Source organism: Maylandia zebra, linkage group LG13 (genome assembly GCF_041146795.1).
Source record: "Maylandia zebra isolate NMK-2024a linkage group LG13, Mzebra_GT3a, whole genome shotgun sequence".
In the NCBI taxonomy this organism is placed as follows: domain Eukaryota; kingdom Metazoa; phylum Chordata; class Actinopteri; order Cichliformes; family Cichlidae; genus Maylandia; species Maylandia zebra.
The window spans coordinates 12039819-12061452 of NC_135179.1; the positions used below are offsets into that span (position 1 = coordinate 12039819).

A 21634-nucleotide genomic window follows, 5' to 3' on the forward strand; every position below is an offset into this window, starting at 1 on the left:
AAGACATCACACTGCAGTCAATGAGCGCTAGTCTGTACTCACAGACGCTTATTTTACCTTTATCATCAAGGATCGCCACATAAATGCGCGGTAGTTTGAAACCGCCTTCAGATTAAGCGTAAAAATAACGTTGCTGTTGTATCGGATGCTGATTTGTGCTGTTATGTTAAAGTTACGAGGCCGTGGTTCGTTTTTATACCTAAAATAATCTAAAGAGGTAGAAAAACAGGCAGACTGACCGGGGCTTTCGTTACTCCGTGGCCGCGTGTGTCCTTTGTTGATTTAAATTAAATTTAGCGCCACGTTTTCGCGCTCTATCCCGGCAATTAGACACAGACGGTCCGGCTAGAGAAGAGGGCTGACTAATGGAAACATTGTGGTGCTAAAAAACGCTGTTTCTTAACGCATTTTTTCATTCCTGCGCTTCGCATTTCGCCGGTTTTTGTTTCTCTCAGCACGAGAGTGACACATCTAAACCACTGCTGCAGCTTCTTCCCGAATTTTGTGATTAAAAAACAAAAGACTCTAATGAAACTCTTGTCGAATGAAAGAATTGCATATAGCAGTGCTACATTTTTAGATAACCTTGTGATCAGTCGTTGGACACGTGGTTGGGTGTGTGTGTGTGTGTGTGTGTGTTGGCAGCTGTAATGGGCTCTTCAACGTGCGTGATGGTATCACACAGGAGCTAATGAAATGAATTGATGAGCAGGTGAAATGAATGCATTCACCGCTTAAGCGTGCCAGTTGTAATCTGAAACCATAAGTGTGGTTGGAACAGGGGAGTGGGCATCCTGTGGGGTTCTTTCTCTTGTGGTTTTGTGATGCTTAGATGATTTATAGGGGGTAGTTCTGTTGCAGGCTCTCTCCCTTACTGAGTGTCTTTCCTGGCCTGGCTTCAGGTCACATGAATCTGTGTCTATTTGTGACTCTGTGACCCCTGAACAGAGAGAAGAGTGCGCCAGAATGGCAACTTCCCCCCCAGTGAACAGCTGATGGTGCTGTGACCACCACAGGGTGACTAGTAAGAGTGGGAGTTAAGTTTTCACCTGTTTCCTGAGCTTTAACCAGTCTTCTTGGTTACAGAATATAGCATAGATCATTTTTGGCTAATGTGAAGGAAATGATTAGGCTAAACTGACTCACTGCCTTGTATTTCAACTCAACTGTGCCGACTGTAGTGCAGTCATGGAGCTGCTGTTGCCAGTCTGCTATTCATCCAAACCACCTGAACCAACTGAAAAGACGGGCAGCTGGAGAAAGGCTTTGTTCCTGCTCCCGCTAGAGTGGCGGGAAAGGAAAATGAGTGTAAAGACAGCAGGTCACAGTGAAGACAACAGATCTGGAGACCTTTTAACACCCTTTCTTCTGGTGTGAATTGGATTTCTTTGTAAATTCTAAGGATTTATAATCCTGATACTCTCAGTACCTCACTGAAGTCTCCCTTATCTCCCTGTGTTATTGATTCCTGCTCTTATTTGCCCATGCAAATAATTATTCCCAGTTTGAGACAGCAATCTATGTAAGTCACTGGATTGCTTTTCTAGGTAAAATCTAAAAAGGGGAAAAACCTAGACAGCATGGTTGCAGTAGGTAGTAGTTTGTTTCTAAATAAAGATTGCAGTAGAGAGTGCTTCCTGTTGTTTTTCACTTCTTATAAATAGATGGAGTTATGAGTAATAAGCCAGATATTGTGTTTCAATTGTATTTCCACTCCCAGCTCCAGTGATGTTAGAGGTTTGTTGAATTACCTTCATTGATCTGCTTTCATTGTGTATTGGGTTGTTGTGCAGGTCTGCTTGCTGTGAACGTGACAACTCAAATCCCTTTTTTGTATACGTGATGAGATTAAGGTATTTGCCAACGTCTCAGGATATTCCTTGAATATGAGCTGTCACAGTCATTGTTTGTATTTATTTATTTATTTTATCACTGACTGAATAAAAGGCCTGTACAGGCACGGCGTTTGGTGATGTCCACTGACTGTGACGTTGACACCAAATAGCAGCTTTGAGGTGATGAAAAACTGAACTTTTATGCAGCATAAATTTGCTGCCAGGGCAGGTGGTTGCTATACTGATGCATGGCCCAGTGAAAATTGGAAAGCAGTGTGAAGATATTGTGTTACTGTTTACTGTACTTAGTTTGCAGTGAGGCAGGAGGGTGTGCAAGAACATGTATGAGCATGTGAACCTAAAATACGTTAAGAGATAAAGTACATGTAAAAGTCTTGTACCATCCCTCAAATCTTTATTCAGTTCTTTATCCTATTAGGAATAGAAACATGAGAAATGGATGCATTGGATTTATTGAAATGTGTAACAAAGTGACTAGACACATAGTTTAAACTAGGTTTTGTCATATGTGTAGACACACCTCTAATTAGGTGCCTTTTTTATGCTTGAATAATTCTTTTGACACACACACACAAAAACAGGTTGGTCTGAAAACGGTCAAGTACAGGACTGGACTAAATGAATGACACATTTCTAGCTCCTTGATAGCGCAATGTAAAGAAATGAGGGGTGGCTCAAGATCTTTGCACATCACTGTAGCAACATATATACTTTGACAGCATATAACTTGTATCTCAAATGAAAGTGTTGCAGTTTTTTGCTGTTCATTGCTCTTAACTTGCATAAAAGTCAGGGTGAGTGGTTGCCCGCTCTCTACGAGAATTGGCAACCAGAGTAAACCACTTCCTTATGTAGTCTGCCAATAAAGTGATGGTCAATAACGCAGCTTCACACTTTAAGCTTTGAGAAACTGAGCTGTAAACCTTATTCAACCCAGAACTCCTCTCTTATTCTCTCTTCTTTGTTCAAAAATGAGCTCAAACATCTTGAAAATTTTTTCTGGCCCTTTTTTTTTTTTTTTAAATGGAATTTTTTGCTTCACCCATGTCTTCCTCCTTTTTTTTTCAGTCGTTCAGTTTGTTGTTCTCTTTAGACAGAATCAAGATAGTGAAACTGTCCATGACACAAACTGGAGGAGAGACTGCGTGAAATTGAAATCAAGACTGTAAAAGTCAACATACTACAACGTAGCTATAAAGTATTCCTGGGTGTCCTCAGTCTGAGCTGTGGAGCAAACAGAAATTTCTGTGTGTGCCTCAGTTTGTGTGTCATACTTGAACCCAGGGCGATTCTAGTTCAAACTTCTAGAGCAGTGGTTCTTAACCTGGGTTCGATCGAACCCTAGGGGTTCGGTGAGTCGGTCTCAGGGGTTCGGCAGAGCCTCCACTGCGGAGGTCGCAGAGGTCCAGCCATGCCCGAATTATCGTGTAAATTTGTGATGACACGCCCCCTTCTGGCCATCACTGGCTGCAGACGATCATGCTACACTGCTTGGCCAATCAGGGCTGCGGGGAATGTAGCGCGCGCAGTAGTCAACATGTGAATGTCGTGGTAGTACTTCGCGTGATTTTTTTTTTTTTAACATTTTAATCCATACTAACTATGTCGGGCAAAAAAAGAAAGTGGTTGGACGAATATGTACAATATGGATTTACATGTATCACGGAACGTGATGGGAGTGAGCGTCCTATCTGCATGATTTGCAACGCCAAGTTGAGCAACTCTAGTCTCGCACCGGCAAAACTAAAGGAACACTTCTTGAAGCTGCATGGAGACGGGGAATACAAGAACACAACACTTGCTGAATTCAAGGTGAAGAGAGCCAGATTCGATGAAAGGCCCACTCTGCCTGCTCTTGGATTTGTACCCGTTAACAAACCGATCCTCACAGCATCGTACGAAGTTGCTTACCTGATCGCAAAGCAGGGCAAGCCACACACCATTGGTGAAACACTCGTGAAACCAGCCGCGTTAAAGATGGCAAATCTGATACTCGGAACAGCGGCCGAAGGTAAATTATCACAAATTCCTCTTTCAAATGACACCGTCAGCGACAGAATAGAAGACATGAGTAAAGACATCTTGGCTCAAGTAGTCGCCGATCTGATTTCAAGCCCGGCAAAATTCAGCCTTCAGCTCGATGAGAGCACAGACGTTGCTAATCTAAGCCAGCTTACTGTTTTTGTGCGCTATGTGAAAGATGACACGATAAAAGAAGATTTTTTATTTTGTAAGCCTCTTACAACAACAACTAAGGCAGCCGATGTGAAGAAGCTTGTGGATGACTTCTTCGGAGACAACAATCTTTCATGGGACATGGTTTCTGCAGTTTGTACAGACGGAGCTCCCGTCATGCTGGGAAGAAACTCTGGTTTTGGTGCGCTAGTAAAAGCCGATGCACCACACATCATTGTGACTCATTGTATTTTGCACAGGCATGCATTGGCAACAAAAACCTTGCCTCCAAAAATGGCAGAAGTATTAAAAACCGTGGTGGAATGTGTGAACTATGTGCGAAATAGTGCTCTGAGGCACCGCATCTTCAGTGAGCTGTGTAAAGAAATGGGCTCTGAATTCGAGGTACTTCTGTACCATTCTAATGTTCGGTGGTTATCCCGGGGACAGGTGCTGAATCGTGTTTTTGCCATGCGTGTGGAATTAGCCCTGTTTTTGCAAGAGCACCAACACTGTCATGCAGATTGCTTCAAAAATCCTGAGTTCATTCTCATTTTAGCGTACATGGCTGATATATTCGCAGCTCTCAATCATCTCAATCAGCAGATGCAGGGTGGTGGAGTCAATATCATAGAAGGGGAAGAACACCTGAAGGCTTTTCAAAAAAAGCTAACGTTATGGAAACGACGAACAGAGAACAACAAACTTCCCCCTTCTGGACAACTGTGTAAGTAAGGTCGAAGATGTGTCTGGAATCGGAGATGTTTCTGTATCCACGGAACTGAAGCAAACAATTGCAACGCACTTAGATGAGCTTGCAAAGTCTCTCGACAGATATTTCCCTACAAGAGAGTCATATCCAGCATGGGTGAGACAGCCGTTCACGTTTGCTGTTGAGACAGCAGATGTCAATGATGAATACCTTGACGAAATCATTGAAATTCAGCAGAGCCAGGTTCAACAGCAACTCTTCAGAACAACAACACTCTCAACGTTTTGGTGTCGACAAATGGACAAGTATCCAATTATTGCTAAGAAAGCCCTGGATTTTTTTATACCATTTGTTACAACATATCTTTGCGAGCAATCCTTTTCGACGATGCTGGACATAAAAACGAAGAAAAGGAACAGACTTTTCTGTGAAAATGACATGAGACTGGCACTTGCCAAGGTGAAGCCACGCATATCTGAACTGGTCTCTCAAAGGCAACAGCAGAAGTCACACTGATTTGCAGGTATGTAATTTGTTGTAAGTTCATGCATTGTGTTGGTTTTGTTCTTTGAACAAGGTGATGTTCATGTACGGCTCATTTTGTGCACCAGTAAAAAAACATATCTATGTCTTGAATTTGAAAAAAAAAAAAAATTTCACTAAAGAGGGGTTCGGTGAATGCGCATATGAAACTGGTGGGGTTCGGTACCTCCAACAAGGTTAAGAACCACTGTTCTAGAGGGTTTCAGCTCCCAATCATAACGTTATCCATACAGTGCCTTCTAATTAATTAAAAAAAATATGCCGTTTGCAAATGTCATCAGCCCTTTTCACATTTGCAAACTTCAATTCAGTTGGAGTCGCTTTACCATGTTACCTTCAAAAGCAACCTAATTGGTTGGATGACCTATTGTAGTGTTTAAGAATAAGCCGAGTGAATAGTCGGAGATCTCAGTCTAATCCAGCCATTTTAGGGTGGAGGCTTTAGTTATCAAACCCGAGGCAAAGGCTCAGTCAGGAAAGAAGTATCGTCGTATATCCCAATTTTATGACTAGAGAATAGATCTGAAGTCTCTTCGTCAGTGTAGTGGCAGTCATCCTGTTTGAGCCATGTTTAGAGTGGTATGAATCCTGAATAAACTACCATTCATATTAATATGCGTTGTTTAGAATATCCACTGGCATTTTTTAAGTGTGCTGCTGGAAAGCACACAAAGCATCCATGAAATAAATGAAAAACTACTTTGTGAAACCCAAGTATTGTTTTTCCAGCTAACTTCACCATCTGCTGCCTCCTTCTTTCTCCTTTGTCCTCTCTCTATCCTCCGCACTCAACTAGAAATTAAAAAATGGCAAAAATATAACCTTATAATAATTTATAAGAGCAAGTGGGGGATCCACAATCGATAACGGGACAACACAGCTTTATAATTTTTAGTGAATTTTACTACACGTCCTGTCTTACCTGTTTATTTTTGCTCCGTCTCTTTGCCGTCTTCATCCTGCTCTCGCCCTTTCTCTCCCTCTCTATGTTAAATATTACAGTCAAAGACATGAAGATGTCAGGTGCAGATTTCAATTAATCACAAATAAACACCGAAGTTTTACTTTGCAAACATTATATTTGCTAACTAAATTGTGAAAATAACAGCTGTATATCCATGTGCCTCTTGTGTGAGTGCTTATGAACTCCAACTCTGGAGCAGCCGGCTTGTAGTCTTTGTTCTGCTCTGCTGCCTCGGTGAGCTCAGCGTAGCGGCACATGAACCAGCTTTTCACCTCCTGCAGGTTGTGGTTAATTTGGCCCTCAAGTGCACAGCAGATTACCAGAGCAGAGCAAGCAGTCCCTGAGGTTGAATTGGAGTACATCCAACTGTGTGAGATTCTTTCTGGGAAGGTGCTGAATGGCCTAAAGGGCGGCCAAAGGAGCAACCTGGGCCAAAAGCCAGCCGGTAGCAAAAACAGGAGACTGGAAGTGCCAGTTAAAGTTAAAGGAGTGTCCACACAGGAACTGATTCACTCAGCACACATCCCTTTGTAGCTGACGGTCAATTGCTAGTGGGTGTTGCAGGTAACAGTTGCCTAGGTAACTGTTGTATTTGCCACCCCGTCATATGCCAATCAACACTATCCTTTACTGTTATTGTTGTTGCCTTAATTGCTCATATTGAAGTTCAGAAAAGTTCTCCTGTGGAAATCATTCCAACTTACTTTCTTGGAATGTTCAGGTTCGGGTTCAGAGCTAGTTTGGAGCGAGTCACAATGACGACTCAGAGGGTTAATATTGCAGAAATTCCTTTTTTTTTTTCTTAGAGAGGATTCCAAAAACATTCAGATTTGTAGGTTAATATTTTTAGGGCTTTATTTAGTGGGAAGTTTATTTGTGTTGCGGTGGTGGGATGCAGTTGTGGAGCTAGAATAGAGAGTTGTAAATACATACTGATGGGGAATCCCACGCTGTAGGAGGGGATGTATTGGAAAGCTTGATGATAAGTGCTGTAGATCAAAACCACTATTGTGGTAGTTTCCATGCTCTGTCTTCGAGAAATTTCGGACCTGAAAAGCTATCCAATCACAGCTACATATTGCTTGTTTTTTTTTTTTTAACAACACCCCTCCGTCCTACTGGTTGCACACACTGATCATTTAATGGCACACGCTAATGCTACTGATATCAAAATCATTTTACATCGTGGGCCACATACAGCCCACTTTGATCTTAAGTGGGCCTGACCAATGAAGCTCCATTGTCTGTGAGTGTTAAGAACTTTAACTACTATTGAATCCCTAAAATAGCTCAATTTAAGAAAGAGAAGTCTAATTTCAACAGTACAAATTGCAGAAAAAGTTCTGATAGCTTATTGCTCAGACTGTTATTTAATTCACAGGGTTGGGAGGGTTCACAAACTTGAGCATGACATGTCTCTTCAAGATTCTCAGTATAAAACTATCCAGTCTTCAGCAGTCATGCTAAAATAAACAGCACCACCATATCCATTTCCTCTGGTTAATTCCTAGAAAAACAATCCAGTTCCAGTCTAGTTGCAGTTTAATATTACTAAGTCAATATGCTGTGACTTGAAAAGGGTTTGGCTCCCATTAGCACTGGGACATGACCTCGAGGAGAGAGTTTATTCTTCACACACCTCATCATATGACCAGCATCAAACTATTCTGTAACTCAGCCTGGGGATAAAGGCGTCTCTGTTATAGAGGTGAGAAAGAGGAACTTCTAACCTTTTCCATCCATGTTTAGCTCTGATTTAAGTGGCATTTTAACTCTAACTTCTTACCCTCCACTGTATCCCACTTTGAAAAGCTCACTTCCCCATACACCAAACCCCTTGTCACTGTCCTTGTCTCTAAATTCAGGCCAACACGCCACATAGACATGCATTACTTCCATAACACGTGCCACTCTTTTTCACATGCCAGCGATAACTGCTGAGAGATCACAATGAGGAAGATGGTCATACCATCTGTGCTCTCGGAATCAGCCTCTATTGTTCCACCTATACCCGCAGGACACACATTTGTATGGAGAATGTTGCGTTCAACGACTGCTTTTTAACCCTCTCAGGCTCAAATTAAACTTTTTGTTGCTAATGCACAACCAAGTCCTGCAGTGGTACTTCTGAGTAAAAAAACCTCATAAAATATGTATGTGGGGTAATCAGGTTGTTAGTTTTTAACTGTTGCAAATCAGCAACGCCTGCCTTGAGAGGGTTAAACTTCTCAGTGTGGATGGTAAAGTTTAGATCATGCCCAGAGCACATGACTCCTTATGTGTGCTGTTTTGCTTGGTTTTAACTTAATGAGGAAACTGCATTCAGAACCTCTTTAACTTTTAAGCCTACACAATATAGGTTATTTTACAGCAAGCTTTGACTTGCTATAAAAAAGGATGCCAATAGAGTTTCTTTGTCTCTGCTTTGATGCAGTATACACACAGGTACATAGTCACAAGTTTTATGTTCTGAGTACATACATTAATAATTTCAAATTCATTTTTACCTTAGTAATGAGAACTTTTCAAGATTTAATTGTAATCAGAATAAAAGACATGCTTGAAACATGCATTCTTTGTAACGTCCACCAGGAGAAAGAGCCCTGTGGTTTTAGATAGCCTGATTTGTGTAGAAGTCTGTGAGGGCTTTCTCATTCGTTCCTGTAAATGAGCTTTGGCTCAGATTTGGTTGAGGTTGTGATGAGGATGTGGATTTATGTTTGTGCTCCAACACAAAAACAACATGGGTCTTGCAATATTTAAGTTTGAAGATCATTTTTACACTGTGTAAAATCTTTATAGTTGGATTAATGACACAAATGTGAGAAGAACAAAAATGACTTTTCAATTTTATCAAGTATAAAATGAGGTGAATACGGGATGAGAAGCCCACTTTATTGTAGCATCATTGTGGCGTGACCAGACCAGATTTTTCACATACATTTTTGGGCTGGTCTGAATTGCCCTAGTTCTCCTAGAGGGGGAAACAATAAATTACCACCAGTGCTGTTAAGTCTTTGTTAACTGAAGTGCTGATTGTTGGACTTGGACATCGTTGAGAGGCTAGCCATTGAAAGTGTTAAAGTGCACCACTCTACAGACTGCAAAGTGCCTGTGTGAGTGAGTGTGTGTTTGCTGGGCACCATTTCAGCACCAGGCAGCTTATGCCAACTGGCTCGTTTTGATGGCATGTTAGGTTGAGAGAGGCATACTTTACAGGAATCTGGGACAAGGCAAAGCTGGTGAATTTTAAGCACACTGTAGTGTATGGCTATGGTCAACGTCAAGCCTCAATAAGCTGCTCTGATAGACTGACATTTATCAGTCTATCTAGAGAAGAGAGATGTTTAAAATACTGATTTAGTGGTGTGATTCTCAAAAGGCTTTTCAGGAGAAAGAAGTTTAATCCTGGTCCTTTCTTACTTCTGCACGGCTGCAGCCAGTTAGTCACTGTGTGAAAAGAGCGTCAATGTCAGATTAGTGGTTTTGGAAAGTTACAAAATGTTGAGTCACAGTTCTCTCAGTTTTGACATTGAAAAGGTGTGGGGAAACGGGGATAAATAAAGCTCAGACAATATGTGCTCCTGTGGATCCATACATCTGTTTTCTTAGCTGCTCATCCCATTAAAGGTTGTAAGACCCATCACACTGAGACACACCGAAACACACACTCACTTTCATCAATTAAGCTAACAAACATCTCTTCCGATTGTGGGAGGAAGCCTGAGTACCTGGAGGAAGGCAGCACAGAGACAGGATGGGCACATGTGAACAGAAACACGAAGATAATTTCCCGAAAGGTCAAACTTAGCTGCCAAAGACCTTCATAACAGGAATCGTGCTTTGATACATAATTTCCTAGTTGATTAAATGGGAGGAAGAAAAAGGAAGTAGGGAAATATTCAGAAGATGGTGAAAACCTTTAGTGGGCAAGGACAAACTCTATTTTTTAAAAGAATAGTGTCTGTGTTTAAAGGAAAGCTGAAACTCTTAATCACATCGTTCAGTTTGCATATTGTAACCTTAACTTTGCGCACAGTGTAACAAATGTAACAAAGGTTGTTTCTAGTGTGAGGGGACGTTGTTGCAGTATTTGTCTGTTGGTCCTCTGCCCCTCTAACAATCCATATAGACCCGTCTCACTGACAGGGGTTTCTCACAGATGGATTCTGCTTGTTCAGTCCCATGTTTGTACGATTAGCTAACCTGTGTGTGCATATAGAGGACCCTCTGTCCTCACTCATAGCTCGCTCATGACCAGCCAGTTAGATCTGGCTGGTCATGGATTCATAAGTTCTCTCAGCAGCACTACAGAGCTTCTATCACACTTTGGAAAGGCAGTTAATTCAACTGCAGCTAAGTCAAATTGTATACATATGTTTCCTTGATGTGATTAACTTCACATTCTGTTGATGATTTTGGTTAAATTTGAAGTATTTTAAACATTTCCTTTTTTTTTTTTTTTTTTTTTTTTTTTCCCCCGCTGTCACAGCTGACCCATCTGCGTCCAATAGGAGAGGTGCACGACAAGCCGGAGCTACACCCAAGCACGGCTTGTGCAAGCAGGTCCGACTGCACTTTTGGTGTGTGTGATCCTTCACGAGTGTTTGAAGGAAAGTTTTGTTTCATTTTTAGTGTGGCTTTTTAATCAAAACTACAAAACTGTATCTGCTTCAAATATTGGTCATCAATCTTTCTGATTGCTACTAATAATAAAAATGCCATATCAGCCAATCACTATTTCATGCAAACAAAACAAAGTGACTTTTTGATACAAGAGAGTGCGGCCGTGAACCATACCACCATATCAGTGTTTAATTTCACCATAAACACTGATCACCCTGACAGATTAGGGTAACACTTCCTCTCACCGAAAAAGGTTTCCCCTCCATGTTAGAGGCAAAGAAGTGCACCCACTGTGAATACGTCAAGTCCACAGGATACCGTTTTAAATTCAGCCCATTAAAGTTGAATAGTGCAGTTTGTTAGCTTAAACTTTGCTTTATGTTGTTTGGATTGACTTGATGCCAAATTGCTTTGTTTTTTTTTAAAGGGGTAAGTGTTTTCTAGTGAAGATTTTCTGTTTGGATGTGTGTCACACAGATATCTGAGCACATGTCTTCCATCAGATTCAAGGTTTGAAAGGAGTTGGGGAAGCACAAATAGTTCTGGATAAGTCAATAAGAGGCAGTGAGAGCAAAGTGGATGGGGAAGTGATAGATGGAGCAGGTCAAGAAAGTGTGAACTTGATAATAAAAGAACTGCTGAGGAGGAAAAGTGGATGAAATGAGATGAGAAATTACCAGACAGTAGGACACATGGGGATGAAAGGGAACATGCGGATGGATAGATTGGAAAAATAGGATCACGCAGACGGGACGCTTGGTGGATTTAATTAATCACTCTTCTCTTTTTGGTTTTTTTGGTTTTGCTCAACTATGTAACGTAGTAGTCTGTATGACAAGAGTATTGTGTGCTCCAAATGTAAAAATGTGTAGGAAGGGCTGGAAGGGCTCGAGGAGAACAAGATGTTCGAGGTAAAGGGAAGAAGGAGGGATGGGCACTTAGATGCAAAGGGGGCTGGTCACAAGACAGTTGGGTGTCAGCCTACGAAACATCTGTATAGTATAAGCGAGGCAGAGCTTATTCAGCCCTGATCTGATCAGTGGAAAGCGAGAGCCTCCGTCTGTGTTTGAACGCCTCTCAGAGTAAGTTTATTTGCTGTTTGTTCCTGTACTTGTTGTGTTTAAGAGGAGTTGTGTGCTGTGAACTTTTGAATTTCAAAACTTTGTGGGAAGATGCCTCTGGCTTATTGTTGCTGAAGTGTCAAGCTGCTCTTTGTTGCTGCGGTTAGTTTGTGTTGTAAACACAATGGAATGACTGAGGGGTTGTTCACGTTGCATAAATTAGAAAATGAAATTAAGCTTTTATTGAAATTTGTGTATTAATTAGATTTTCAATCTGAGGTTGTTTGGAAACCAAAAACGGGGGGTTTCTGAACTATAAAAAGGTCGTCATGTGGAGTAGGTGGAGAATCCAAAAAATGAAGCAGCAGCGTAATAAGCTCAGTTGCTCTTTTAGTTAGTGCCCTAGTTGGGAGTGAGTAGCTGTTGGCCTGCTCGTGCCAGCTTGTTCTGACCTCCTCCTGGCAGAAGCTCCAATTGTTTCTTTTAGAAATAGCTCATCCTACTCCGAGTTTGTAAGGCGATTCATTTACAGGACGAGTTTAACCAGTATATAAATAAAGTTACCAGTGGAAAAAAAACACGTGTAAATACTTGATATCACAGGCTATGCATTGCTTTTAAAATGTATAACAAAGCTGCAAGCGCAGCTGAGAGGAGAGGTGAGAAATGTATACATTTTAACCAGGTTAAACAATGCATCGTGTGAAAGAAAGTGGAGGATATTGAGGCATCCACAAGACTCGGTGCTCACTCTATTACATGTGAATATGTAAATACAGAAAGAAACAAATGGCTGCTGATAATAACACGTCGGAGATTTTTACTTGTGTAACCTTCCATTTGTCATCTGCACATTGCAGACCTGGTGCTGCACTAATCCAACACTGAACACGGACCCCAAGATTGTCCATCGAGAACCATGACGGCCATCAATGCGCCTCGGGACAAGTAAGAGGAGAATTTTTAAACGATTTAAGCTGTGCCTTTGTTGGGTTTTATCTTGGCATTAATATTCTCTGACTGAAATTTGGTTGAGTCCCAGTGTATATATTGTTGCGATTTGTTTGTTGATACTAACATGAATGACTTGATTGATGTGCCTTCATGCGAACTTCCTTTTGCTTCTTTCCCAGATACAATTCAGTATGGCTCATTTTCTTTATCCTGGGCTTGGGAACCCTCTTGCCATGGAATTTCTTCATGACGGCAACAATGGTAAAGTACAATTTTAATCTTGTAATTGCGAGAGCGTCTGCAGGCCAATGTGGTTTATCTCTAGATCAGGAGACAGATGGAAATAAAAGGAAGAGCCCTGGTGGTGCCTTTTGTGGTTAACAAGTAGTTCTTTGAAAGGTTAGGCTTCACTAATGGGAAGGTTGGCAAAACAAAGGCTGGTGTACCTTTCTTTTTTTAATACACTTAATGTTAGTGGCTGTCACACATCAAAGTTTCAGTTGAAATTAAAATGAGATTGCTCAGCTCTGCTTGACACCATCAGGAAACTGTTTGAGTGTAAAAATCATGTTCATTCAGCTTAGTTTGACTCAAAATTTTACCCTCAGTCTGTTGCAGGAGTCCTACAATAAACACTGCACCCATAGTTCAGTTTTTTCTGTAAATTACATTCATGTGACATAAACCTGTGACTCCATATTAGTGATGAATTGCAGGAGAACCCTTGTGGTAAATGTGTGTTCTTCCCTCTGTTATCTTCAGTACTTCACCAGCAGACTGAAGGACGTGCCCACTGTGCACTCCTCCAATCAGACAGCCAACGTGACGGCCGGAGACTCTCGCAATGTGCTGGAGTCCAAGTTCAACAACGTGATGACGCTGTGCGCCATGGTGCCTCTGCTCATCTTCACCTGTCTCAACTCCTTCATACACCAAAGGTATCGAACTACCGTCAGTCTAAATAAAAAGCTCGACTCATTAAGAGGCAAACTGTAAATATTTCTAATGAAGCTAGAAGTGAGAAAAGATCTGAGGGAACACGAGTTGGGGTTTAGTGGCCACAGTATTGCATTATAATGAAATAACAGCACTAGCTTTCGGTTTCAGTTTAGTATCTTTTCTCATTTTATGGCACTGAGACATTTTTAATTAGTATATTTCATGTTTTTCAAACATTTTTGCCCTTTTGTTTTAATTGTGATTAACCCTTTTTAAAAAAAAATGTTTTTAATTGTTATAAATATCGACAGTCTCCAGAGAGTACACCAGTAGCTAATATTTATTAATACAGCATTTTTCTGAGGCAGAATTTACATTTAGATTTTTCTTCAGTGGTTCACAGCGCTTATGTCTAATCTCTGGGGCGGTATCTCTGCTGATACAATCGTCATAACGACAGTAACCAATCACTCACAAGGCAAGCTGTCTAAACAGTTAGCCTCAATGGAGCTAGTATATTAGGAGACCTCCACATTCATCCATCAGGCTCAAACTTTTAATTGCTCGAATTTCTAATCATCTTCATTACTTACACAAGTTCAGTGTAATATAAATCCCCTGGTGTAATAACTCAGTTATAACTGTTTTCTGTACTATGAAGTAATTTTACCATAGCTGTTTTTTTTAAATTAATTCGGAGAAGATTGTGTACACAAGACTTAACACGCACAGTGTAAACTTTTCCTGCCCTTAACCTTCAGTCACCCCGTGCCACTGTGAGTAACGTGATCCTGTTGTATGAGCTTATGTTTAGTGTGTTTGGTTTAATTAGAGTAGGATTGAGAACAATCCCGGGTGGCCCTCAACCACAATGAACCCTTCTCCTGCACTGCTTACTCAGGAATGTTATTTATGTTCCCTACTTCATGTATCTTCTTTACCTCTTCCTGGTTTGCTGTACTTTGGTTTCCCTCTGTCTCCCTCTCTTCCTTGGTTTCATTTCTCAGCATTTTTACCACTTAGTTTTTGCTTTATGTGCCATTTCTATGTACTGCTGTTCTTTCAGAAAGACATAAAAATGAGCTTAAGATGGGGAAAAAAAGGGCTTAGTCACTGCAACTGACTCAAGCACTTCCGCTTTCTTGAAATTTGCATTTCTTTGAAGAGCAGTAACTGAGTGATGCTTGTGTGCTTTCAGTATGGGCGTTTTTAAATGTGGTTTTTCTTTGTTTCAGGATTCCTCAGAAATTGAGAATCTCGGGCAGCTTGACTGTCATCCTGGTGGTTTTTCTGGTGACAGCGGTGGTTGTTAAAGTAGAACTGGCTCCTCTTCCCTTCTTTGTCCTGACCATGGTCAAAATTGTCTGCATCAACTGTGAGTGTCTAGTGCTTAAAAAAATGCACAGTTCTTCAGAAAAAGTAGGCTAAACTAGCCTACTTGATAACAAGAGCAGTGTTGGTACTTTGATTATGTGCATTCACCTGTAGGCCATGTAAACCTTTTGTTTGTAAAATGTGGAGAAAATGTTAAATGACTTTGTTGAAGAAGAATAAAGTAAAAAACATAATTCAGTAAATCTAAATTTAAATAATACTAGATGAAAAGAAACAATAGAGAGCTTAAAATGAGTGCAGGTAGTGTGGGAGGAGGTTTTTATGAAGTTTTTCTACATCTCTGCTTGGGGCAGTGGAGTTGAAATGGATGTTGGATAAGTGTTCAGCTTCGTGTCCTGTAAGTGGTGCAGAGGACAGTCAGGATCCATTAAATGTCCACATCCAGTCAATTACATGACCTCTTTGCCAGCTGATGGAGGAATAAAAAAAGCATATATTGATTCAATCTAGATTCAAAAGACAAAACAAGGACGAATTACCTCAGCAAACGAAACAGATTCCAGCAGCTAGCAGTTCAGAATCCGGGTCACAAAGCATCACTTCTGGGATCACACCACCTTTCAGTCCCAAAACATTTCGTCTGTCCGCTCAGATTAGTGTCCCTGTTCAACCCCAAAATCCTTGATTTGTGTCAGTCTCAATGCAACGCTCTAAGGCTTGCTCGAGGCCATAGAACTACTGGTGAAGATTCGTCTTTGTCAATAATGTAATACAAGGAAAAACCAAAAACAGCAAGTAGAATTTAAAAAGAAAAAAATTAGCCATTTCACTATCACTCAAATCAAAATGAGCCAGAAAATCAACTTTTTCAGGTGACAAACTGAATAAAATTTAAACGTTGGTACAGAGGACAATCAAATTTCATTAATTATCCACAGCCACAGTTATTTAGATCAGCGGTCCCCAACCCCCGGGCCATGGACCGGAGTCGTTTGGTACCGAGCCGTGAGAGTTGAGGCTCAGGTGTGAAATGTATGGTTTTCAGGGTTTTTAGCGTCATTTTGTTATCGTTTTTATCGTTAACTCAGTTTTCCTGGGACTTTTCACGTGTGTTATGAATAAATCCTCATTTTTTCGGTACCGGTACTAATTTTATTTTTGTTGTATTTATCCGCGACACCTTAAAGGCCGGTTTGTGAAAATATTGTCGGGCATAAACCGGTCCGTGGCGGAAAAAAGGTTGGGGACCGCTGATTTAGATGACCTCTTTGTCAGATGATGGAGGGTTGAAAACTGTATGTTGATTCAAACTACAGTACATCTAAATGGCAACAGCAAGAACGGGGATCTGGGGGTAAGGGGGGTACAGCAGCCAAAACATGAGGATGTGACCAACAAATTCATTTAAAATCACACACCAGGGGTACAAAAAGGGGAAAAATGACACAGAAGTAGTTCAGTTAAACAGAAAATGTGGGGAAAAGGCCTCAGAGAGTTTTCTGATTTCTGCACGTGCCAAAGGCAAATGAAGATACACAGCTTGCTGCACATCTGCAAAGAATTATCCTGCATTAGCAACATAATCATAAATTTAAGAGCCCAGAAACAGAAAACTAACAATTATAAGCTTCATGAAGATATCTGTATTAGAATAAGAATTTAATTCATGGCCTTATTTCCATGTTGAAGTCGTATAACTGATTATTTCTGTGGATCTTTCTTTGATAAAAATCGTCTCCTGAACATGTTGGGAAAATTCACACAGACAAAGATACACAAGCTGCGCTCTCACAGTGTTTGCTTGTTTACAATAAGCCACAGAGCAGCAGGAATGAACTTACCCCCCTCCTTATCCCCAGTGGGCCAGTCCTGACCCCCAGATTCGCATGTGGAACAGCCCATCGTGTTTGCTTTAGAGCGGAGGACACGGTGACTTTGAGGCTTTGATATCTGCGTTGGCACATTCCTCTGTTTCACACGTTTCGAGATTTCTGCAGCTACTAACTCGTTTGTAATGCGGAAGGAATTTGTCTGGAAAGTCTGTACTGACAAAAAACCTTTTTTAGGGGAGACAATTAAAATGATAGAAGTGTTATGCAACACTTATCTTGAATACTTTGATCAGAAGGATGTTGTTTCTCTCTGACATGCTTGTTGGCTATAACTGTGTAGATGTGGATCATTTTTTTGTGTTTCTGTGTCACAGTCACTCTGTAATTCCTCAAATGTGTTTTTCTCTTTTTTCATCCCTCTCCAGCGTTTGGGGCGATTTTTCAGAGCAGTCTGTTCGGGCTGGCTGGGATTCTACCTGCCTCTTACACCACTCCCATCATGAGCGGACAGGGGCTGGCCGGCACCTTCGCTGCCTTCTCCATGATCTGCGCTCTGGCCAGTAAGTCTGGGATTAAACAATATACGGGGGTCATTTCTTATATTCTGAAAAAGTTCTGACCCTCCTCTGAGTCGGCTTACTTTTTATGTTCATCAACTTTAAATGAAGCCATGAAAAACTTTAGCTTCTGTAACTTACCCCAAGATGTCTACTACACTGAATTGCCCCCAAAAAACAAACAGACAAGGTCACTGCCACAAAACACCAGACCACTACAGCTCCTCTTGCAGGTGGTGAACCCATGTGGTTTATTTGAGCAGGCACTTGCCAACAAGGCCAGGGTTGCAGAGTGGTTTCCCCCTTATCCCTTCTCCAAGTGAGGTAACTTAGTTTATACAGGATCACCACATTTTGTCTTCACCCAAAACCAGTTTGCTTTGGGTTACCCTATCAAGGGTCAATTTACCCCACAGTTCATGCTCCTCCCCCAACATGGTGATTCACAGAGTAAAGCACTTGTGAAGCCACGGTGCCAGTGGCTTCAGTCTGTGATGCTTGAGTGAGTAAATGTGTTCTTCAGCCCTATTAATGTCCCCTGAGTCTGTCCTGTCCTTTAGAAGGTATGAGGGCTGGAAAAATGATGTGAAATTAAAGGCACAAGATTTCAGCCCTTGTGGACTTCAGGGGTCTGTAACTCTGACAATGTTCATAACGAGAATGTAAAAGTTTCTGTGGCTTTATTAAGTGTTCTTAAGTTATTAGAGAAATAAATCAGCTGATTCTGAGGGACTTGGGAGGAACTGATTCATTTTTCATGAAATTATCCAATAATAACAAAACACACTAATGACTCTGTGTGATTGTCTTCAGGTGGGTCAGAACTGCAGGACAGTGCTTTTGGTTACTTCATCACAGCTTGTATTGTGATTCTTCTGGCTATAATGTCCTACCTCATTCTTCCCAAGATGGTAAGGCCTCAATCTATAAATAGAACTTACATTTTTTCCTGGTTTTCTTCCTTTCTAGTGCTTTTTATTCACAAGGTATTTGTTTGAAAAGGACGTTTTGATTGATGGCGAATAAAATTCAGTTTCTCTGGGAACAAGCTGCTCATCTTTGTCCTGCTGGTTTAGTGGAATCAGTTAATTATGGTTTTTGTTAACAGGAGTTCTTCCAGTACTACATGGAGAGCAGTAGATCTGCACCATCAGCCGATGAGGAGAACAAGATGGACTTGCTCAAAAAAGGTGCTTACCGGCCTGCTCATTATAAAAAAGGACAACAGTGTGAAACTTTTAGATGTGTGCAAAAAAGAAGCAGCAATGAAGCTAATGCAGATGTTTTAGTCAGGGGGTTAAAGCTAGGACACAGCTTTTCATGTTATGCTACGTTATAGTCCGCTTGTACCGTAGAGGCTGTGCTGTCACAAATTTCTGCCTCTTGGATGTTACAGATGCAAAAAAGCATAACGCTGTTGTAACTCAGACTTTGATTCTGGCTGTGCAAATTCTCAAGAACTGACATCACATGGAGAGCAATAAAGTTCAACATGTGTACCCCGCTAGATCAGATTCTCGAAATTCTGTCATCTGTTTTGTATTTTTCCATCTTAACCAGCGGTCCCCAACCTTTTTTGCACCACGGACCGGTTTATGCCCGACAATATTTTCAATATTAAGGTGTCGCGGATAAATACAACAAAATAAAACTAGTACCGGTACCAAAAAAAAAATTTATTCATAACACACGTGAAAAGACCCAGGAAAACCGAGTAAACGATAAAAACGATAACAAAATAAAACCATACATTTCACACCTGAGCCTCAACTCTCGCGGCCCGGTACCAAACGACTCACGGACCGGTACCGGTCCAAAGCCCGGGGGTTGATCTAAACGGTAGTTTTAACAACATTCTGCTGAAATCTAAACTGATCCAGAATCTCAAAACCTGCAGATTCCACAAACCTGTTTTCTATTAAGTGCAATCTGTAGCTCACATGTGCTGTTGGCAGCACTCAGTAAGCTCCATCCTCGCCTGTTTCCTACGATGAAACACTTTGGAAATTGTACTTTTGTTTCTCTTGTTAGATTAGACAAAGACATTATTTAAAAAGATTGCATGTGACTGGTAAATGGGATTCAGACTGCAGGGCTTTATCTCCATCCAAGGCTTCAATCTGCTTGCTTCATACAAGTCTTTCTGCCAGTGTAATTACAGGCGTGGCAGCCACTATTCCTAAGAACCCCCTCACCCCCCACCCCAACTTCCTGTTAACTGTTTAAACACACAAAGACAGTTTAGAAAACTGCTCTTTTTTCGCTTCTTTATAAAGAGCCAGGCAAATGATGCTTATCAGCTGAAAACCTTTAAAACCTTTAAACATTCAGCTGATGTGTGCCTACCTTTGCCCACTTTTTTAATGCTAGAAGTGAAAATAAACCCCCTCCTCACTTCTGCACAGCTGCACATATGATGATGAGGCTGCACGATTAGCATTAAAGCGGGTGAACAGAGCTGCAGGAATCCAGGGTGGAGGTGGATTCCTGCAGCTCTGGAGGTTTTAGAGAAAATAAATGGGAAGTCATCTTGTTTCGGGAGTTCTTACCATGTTTCCTTTGATATGAAAGGTTATTTTCTTGAGTCAGTGTAATTTTATAGGGAGTAGGAGTACCTAATGGGAACCCTTTTGACATATAAGATGTAACAATGGGGATCTTGTGTGTACACCCACTCAAATATAGTAATGATGCTCTAAACTCCAGGTGCTGCTTGACCAATAAATAGTTTGGGTTTTTTTCCCCCTGAGAACGTGAAGCTGAAAAGCGGCCGGTGGTGAATCTCATGGAAGATGAGACCAAACCCACCTCGTCTGTGTTTAACATCTTCAAGCAGGTGAGATGAGAACTTATAAGGCAGAAACTCCGGTTTTGTTACCGGCAAAACTTTTGAGTCTTTTTTTTCAAATCATAAATATCGTGTATTGAGTTGCAGAAGCTTCTATCACATTAACTAGTTACTACTGAAGCTGTGCAGCCAGCAATCTCATTACAAGTCGGACATTATCTGTTCCATGCAAGCATTTTCTACCTGTGTGACAGACTGGTTACGTAATATTGATAAAGCTCTTCTTGTTCTCTCTAATCAGATTTGGGTGATGGCTCTGTCTGTGTGCTTCATCTTCACTGTCACCATTGGAGTTTTTCCAGCCGTGACCGTCGATGTCAAGTCGACAGTTGCTGGTGAAAGTGCCTGGGGTGAGTCTGCAGGTCCCTTTCATACAAACAGTTACTGTTACAGTAATCAGTGAGCCAGGAATTCTGAAAATCTGATATTGGAGTTGGATGACTGCTAAGAATCTTTAACTCCTAAACTCCAGCAGTAATGGAAACTGCTCTCAACTTCTTCTCTGAAAGTGGTCGTTACAGTGGGTTTTTTGTTGGACACTCTTCCCCAGAAGGATTTGTCTCCTTCCAGGATTGAACTGGGAATCATTTGCTTACCCATTAACCTCCAATCATGATATGGGGAATTTTTAAGGCCTGGACAAGTTATTGAATTTCATTCGCCTTCCAGTTCTTATAAAAATGAAATAATCATGACAAGAAGATTACAAAAACTGATCAGATCCTATCTCCTAGGGGGTGCCTGCTGGTTGACGTGGATTCCAAATGTCTGTTTTTTGAAAGGCTTTTAGTTCAACGTGCTATGAAATTGCTGCTCATTTTCTCTGTTTTCACACACGAGCTGTGTTTTTAGAAATCACAGTGTTTCCAGCAGTGCTGTGGAAAATATCCAGAATTCAGACTTAAGTGTTGTAGAGTCACTAAACCTGACATTTGTGCTCATCTGCATAGTTTCATTTGAAAATATTATGGGCGAGACTTCATTTATGAACTTCAGAGCAGCCTGTAAAATTCTAGAAATTATTTCCATTTAAACATCATTTTTCTATAAGGTTTAAAGTGTCACCAGATCAGTTTTAGAAATTACTTTGGTGTTCTCTGGATCCCTCCGTAAAAGTGAAAGCAAACTTCACCTCCTCCTCTTAAACCAGCAGAGGTTTAATGGATTCCTGTGTATTTTTATTTGAGGAAAGCATCTCTGCAGTCTTGTTGCTCTTGACTACAGTCGGTTTG

At 41.0% G+C, this 21634-nt stretch overlaps 1 protein-coding gene across 8 annotated transcripts in view; it reads left to right on the forward strand.

Annotated features, from left to right (window-relative positions):
* The window catches only part of LOC101478767 (equilibrative nucleoside transporter 1), a 41784-nt gene that overhangs the window by 14104 nt on the left and 6046 nt on the right, over nt 1-21634 (forward strand). For 3 of the 8 annotated variants that reach the window (XM_004551431.3, XM_004551433.4, XM_004551435.4), the window contains exons 2-10: nt 12798-12885; nt 13071-13152; nt 13654-13829; nt 15066-15205; nt 17423-17557; nt 18368-18465; nt 18663-18744; nt 20305-20390; nt 20644-20752. In XM_004551431.3, the coding sequence (XP_004551488.2) occupies nt 12857-12885; nt 13071-13152; nt 13654-13829; nt 15066-15205; nt 17423-17557; nt 18368-18465; nt 18663-18744; nt 20305-20390; nt 20644-20752 (937 nt within the window). In that variant the 5' untranslated portion in view covers nt 12798-12856. Of the gene's footprint in view, nt 1-10742; nt 10834-11860; nt 11959-12797; nt 12886-13070; nt 13153-13653; nt 13830-15065; nt 15206-17422; nt 17558-18367; nt 18466-18662; nt 18745-20304; nt 20391-20643; nt 20753-21634 lie in introns of those variants that run through there. The other 5 variants (XM_076891541.1, XM_024804744.2, XM_012919277.3 and 2 more) reach the window with 3 other exon arrangements.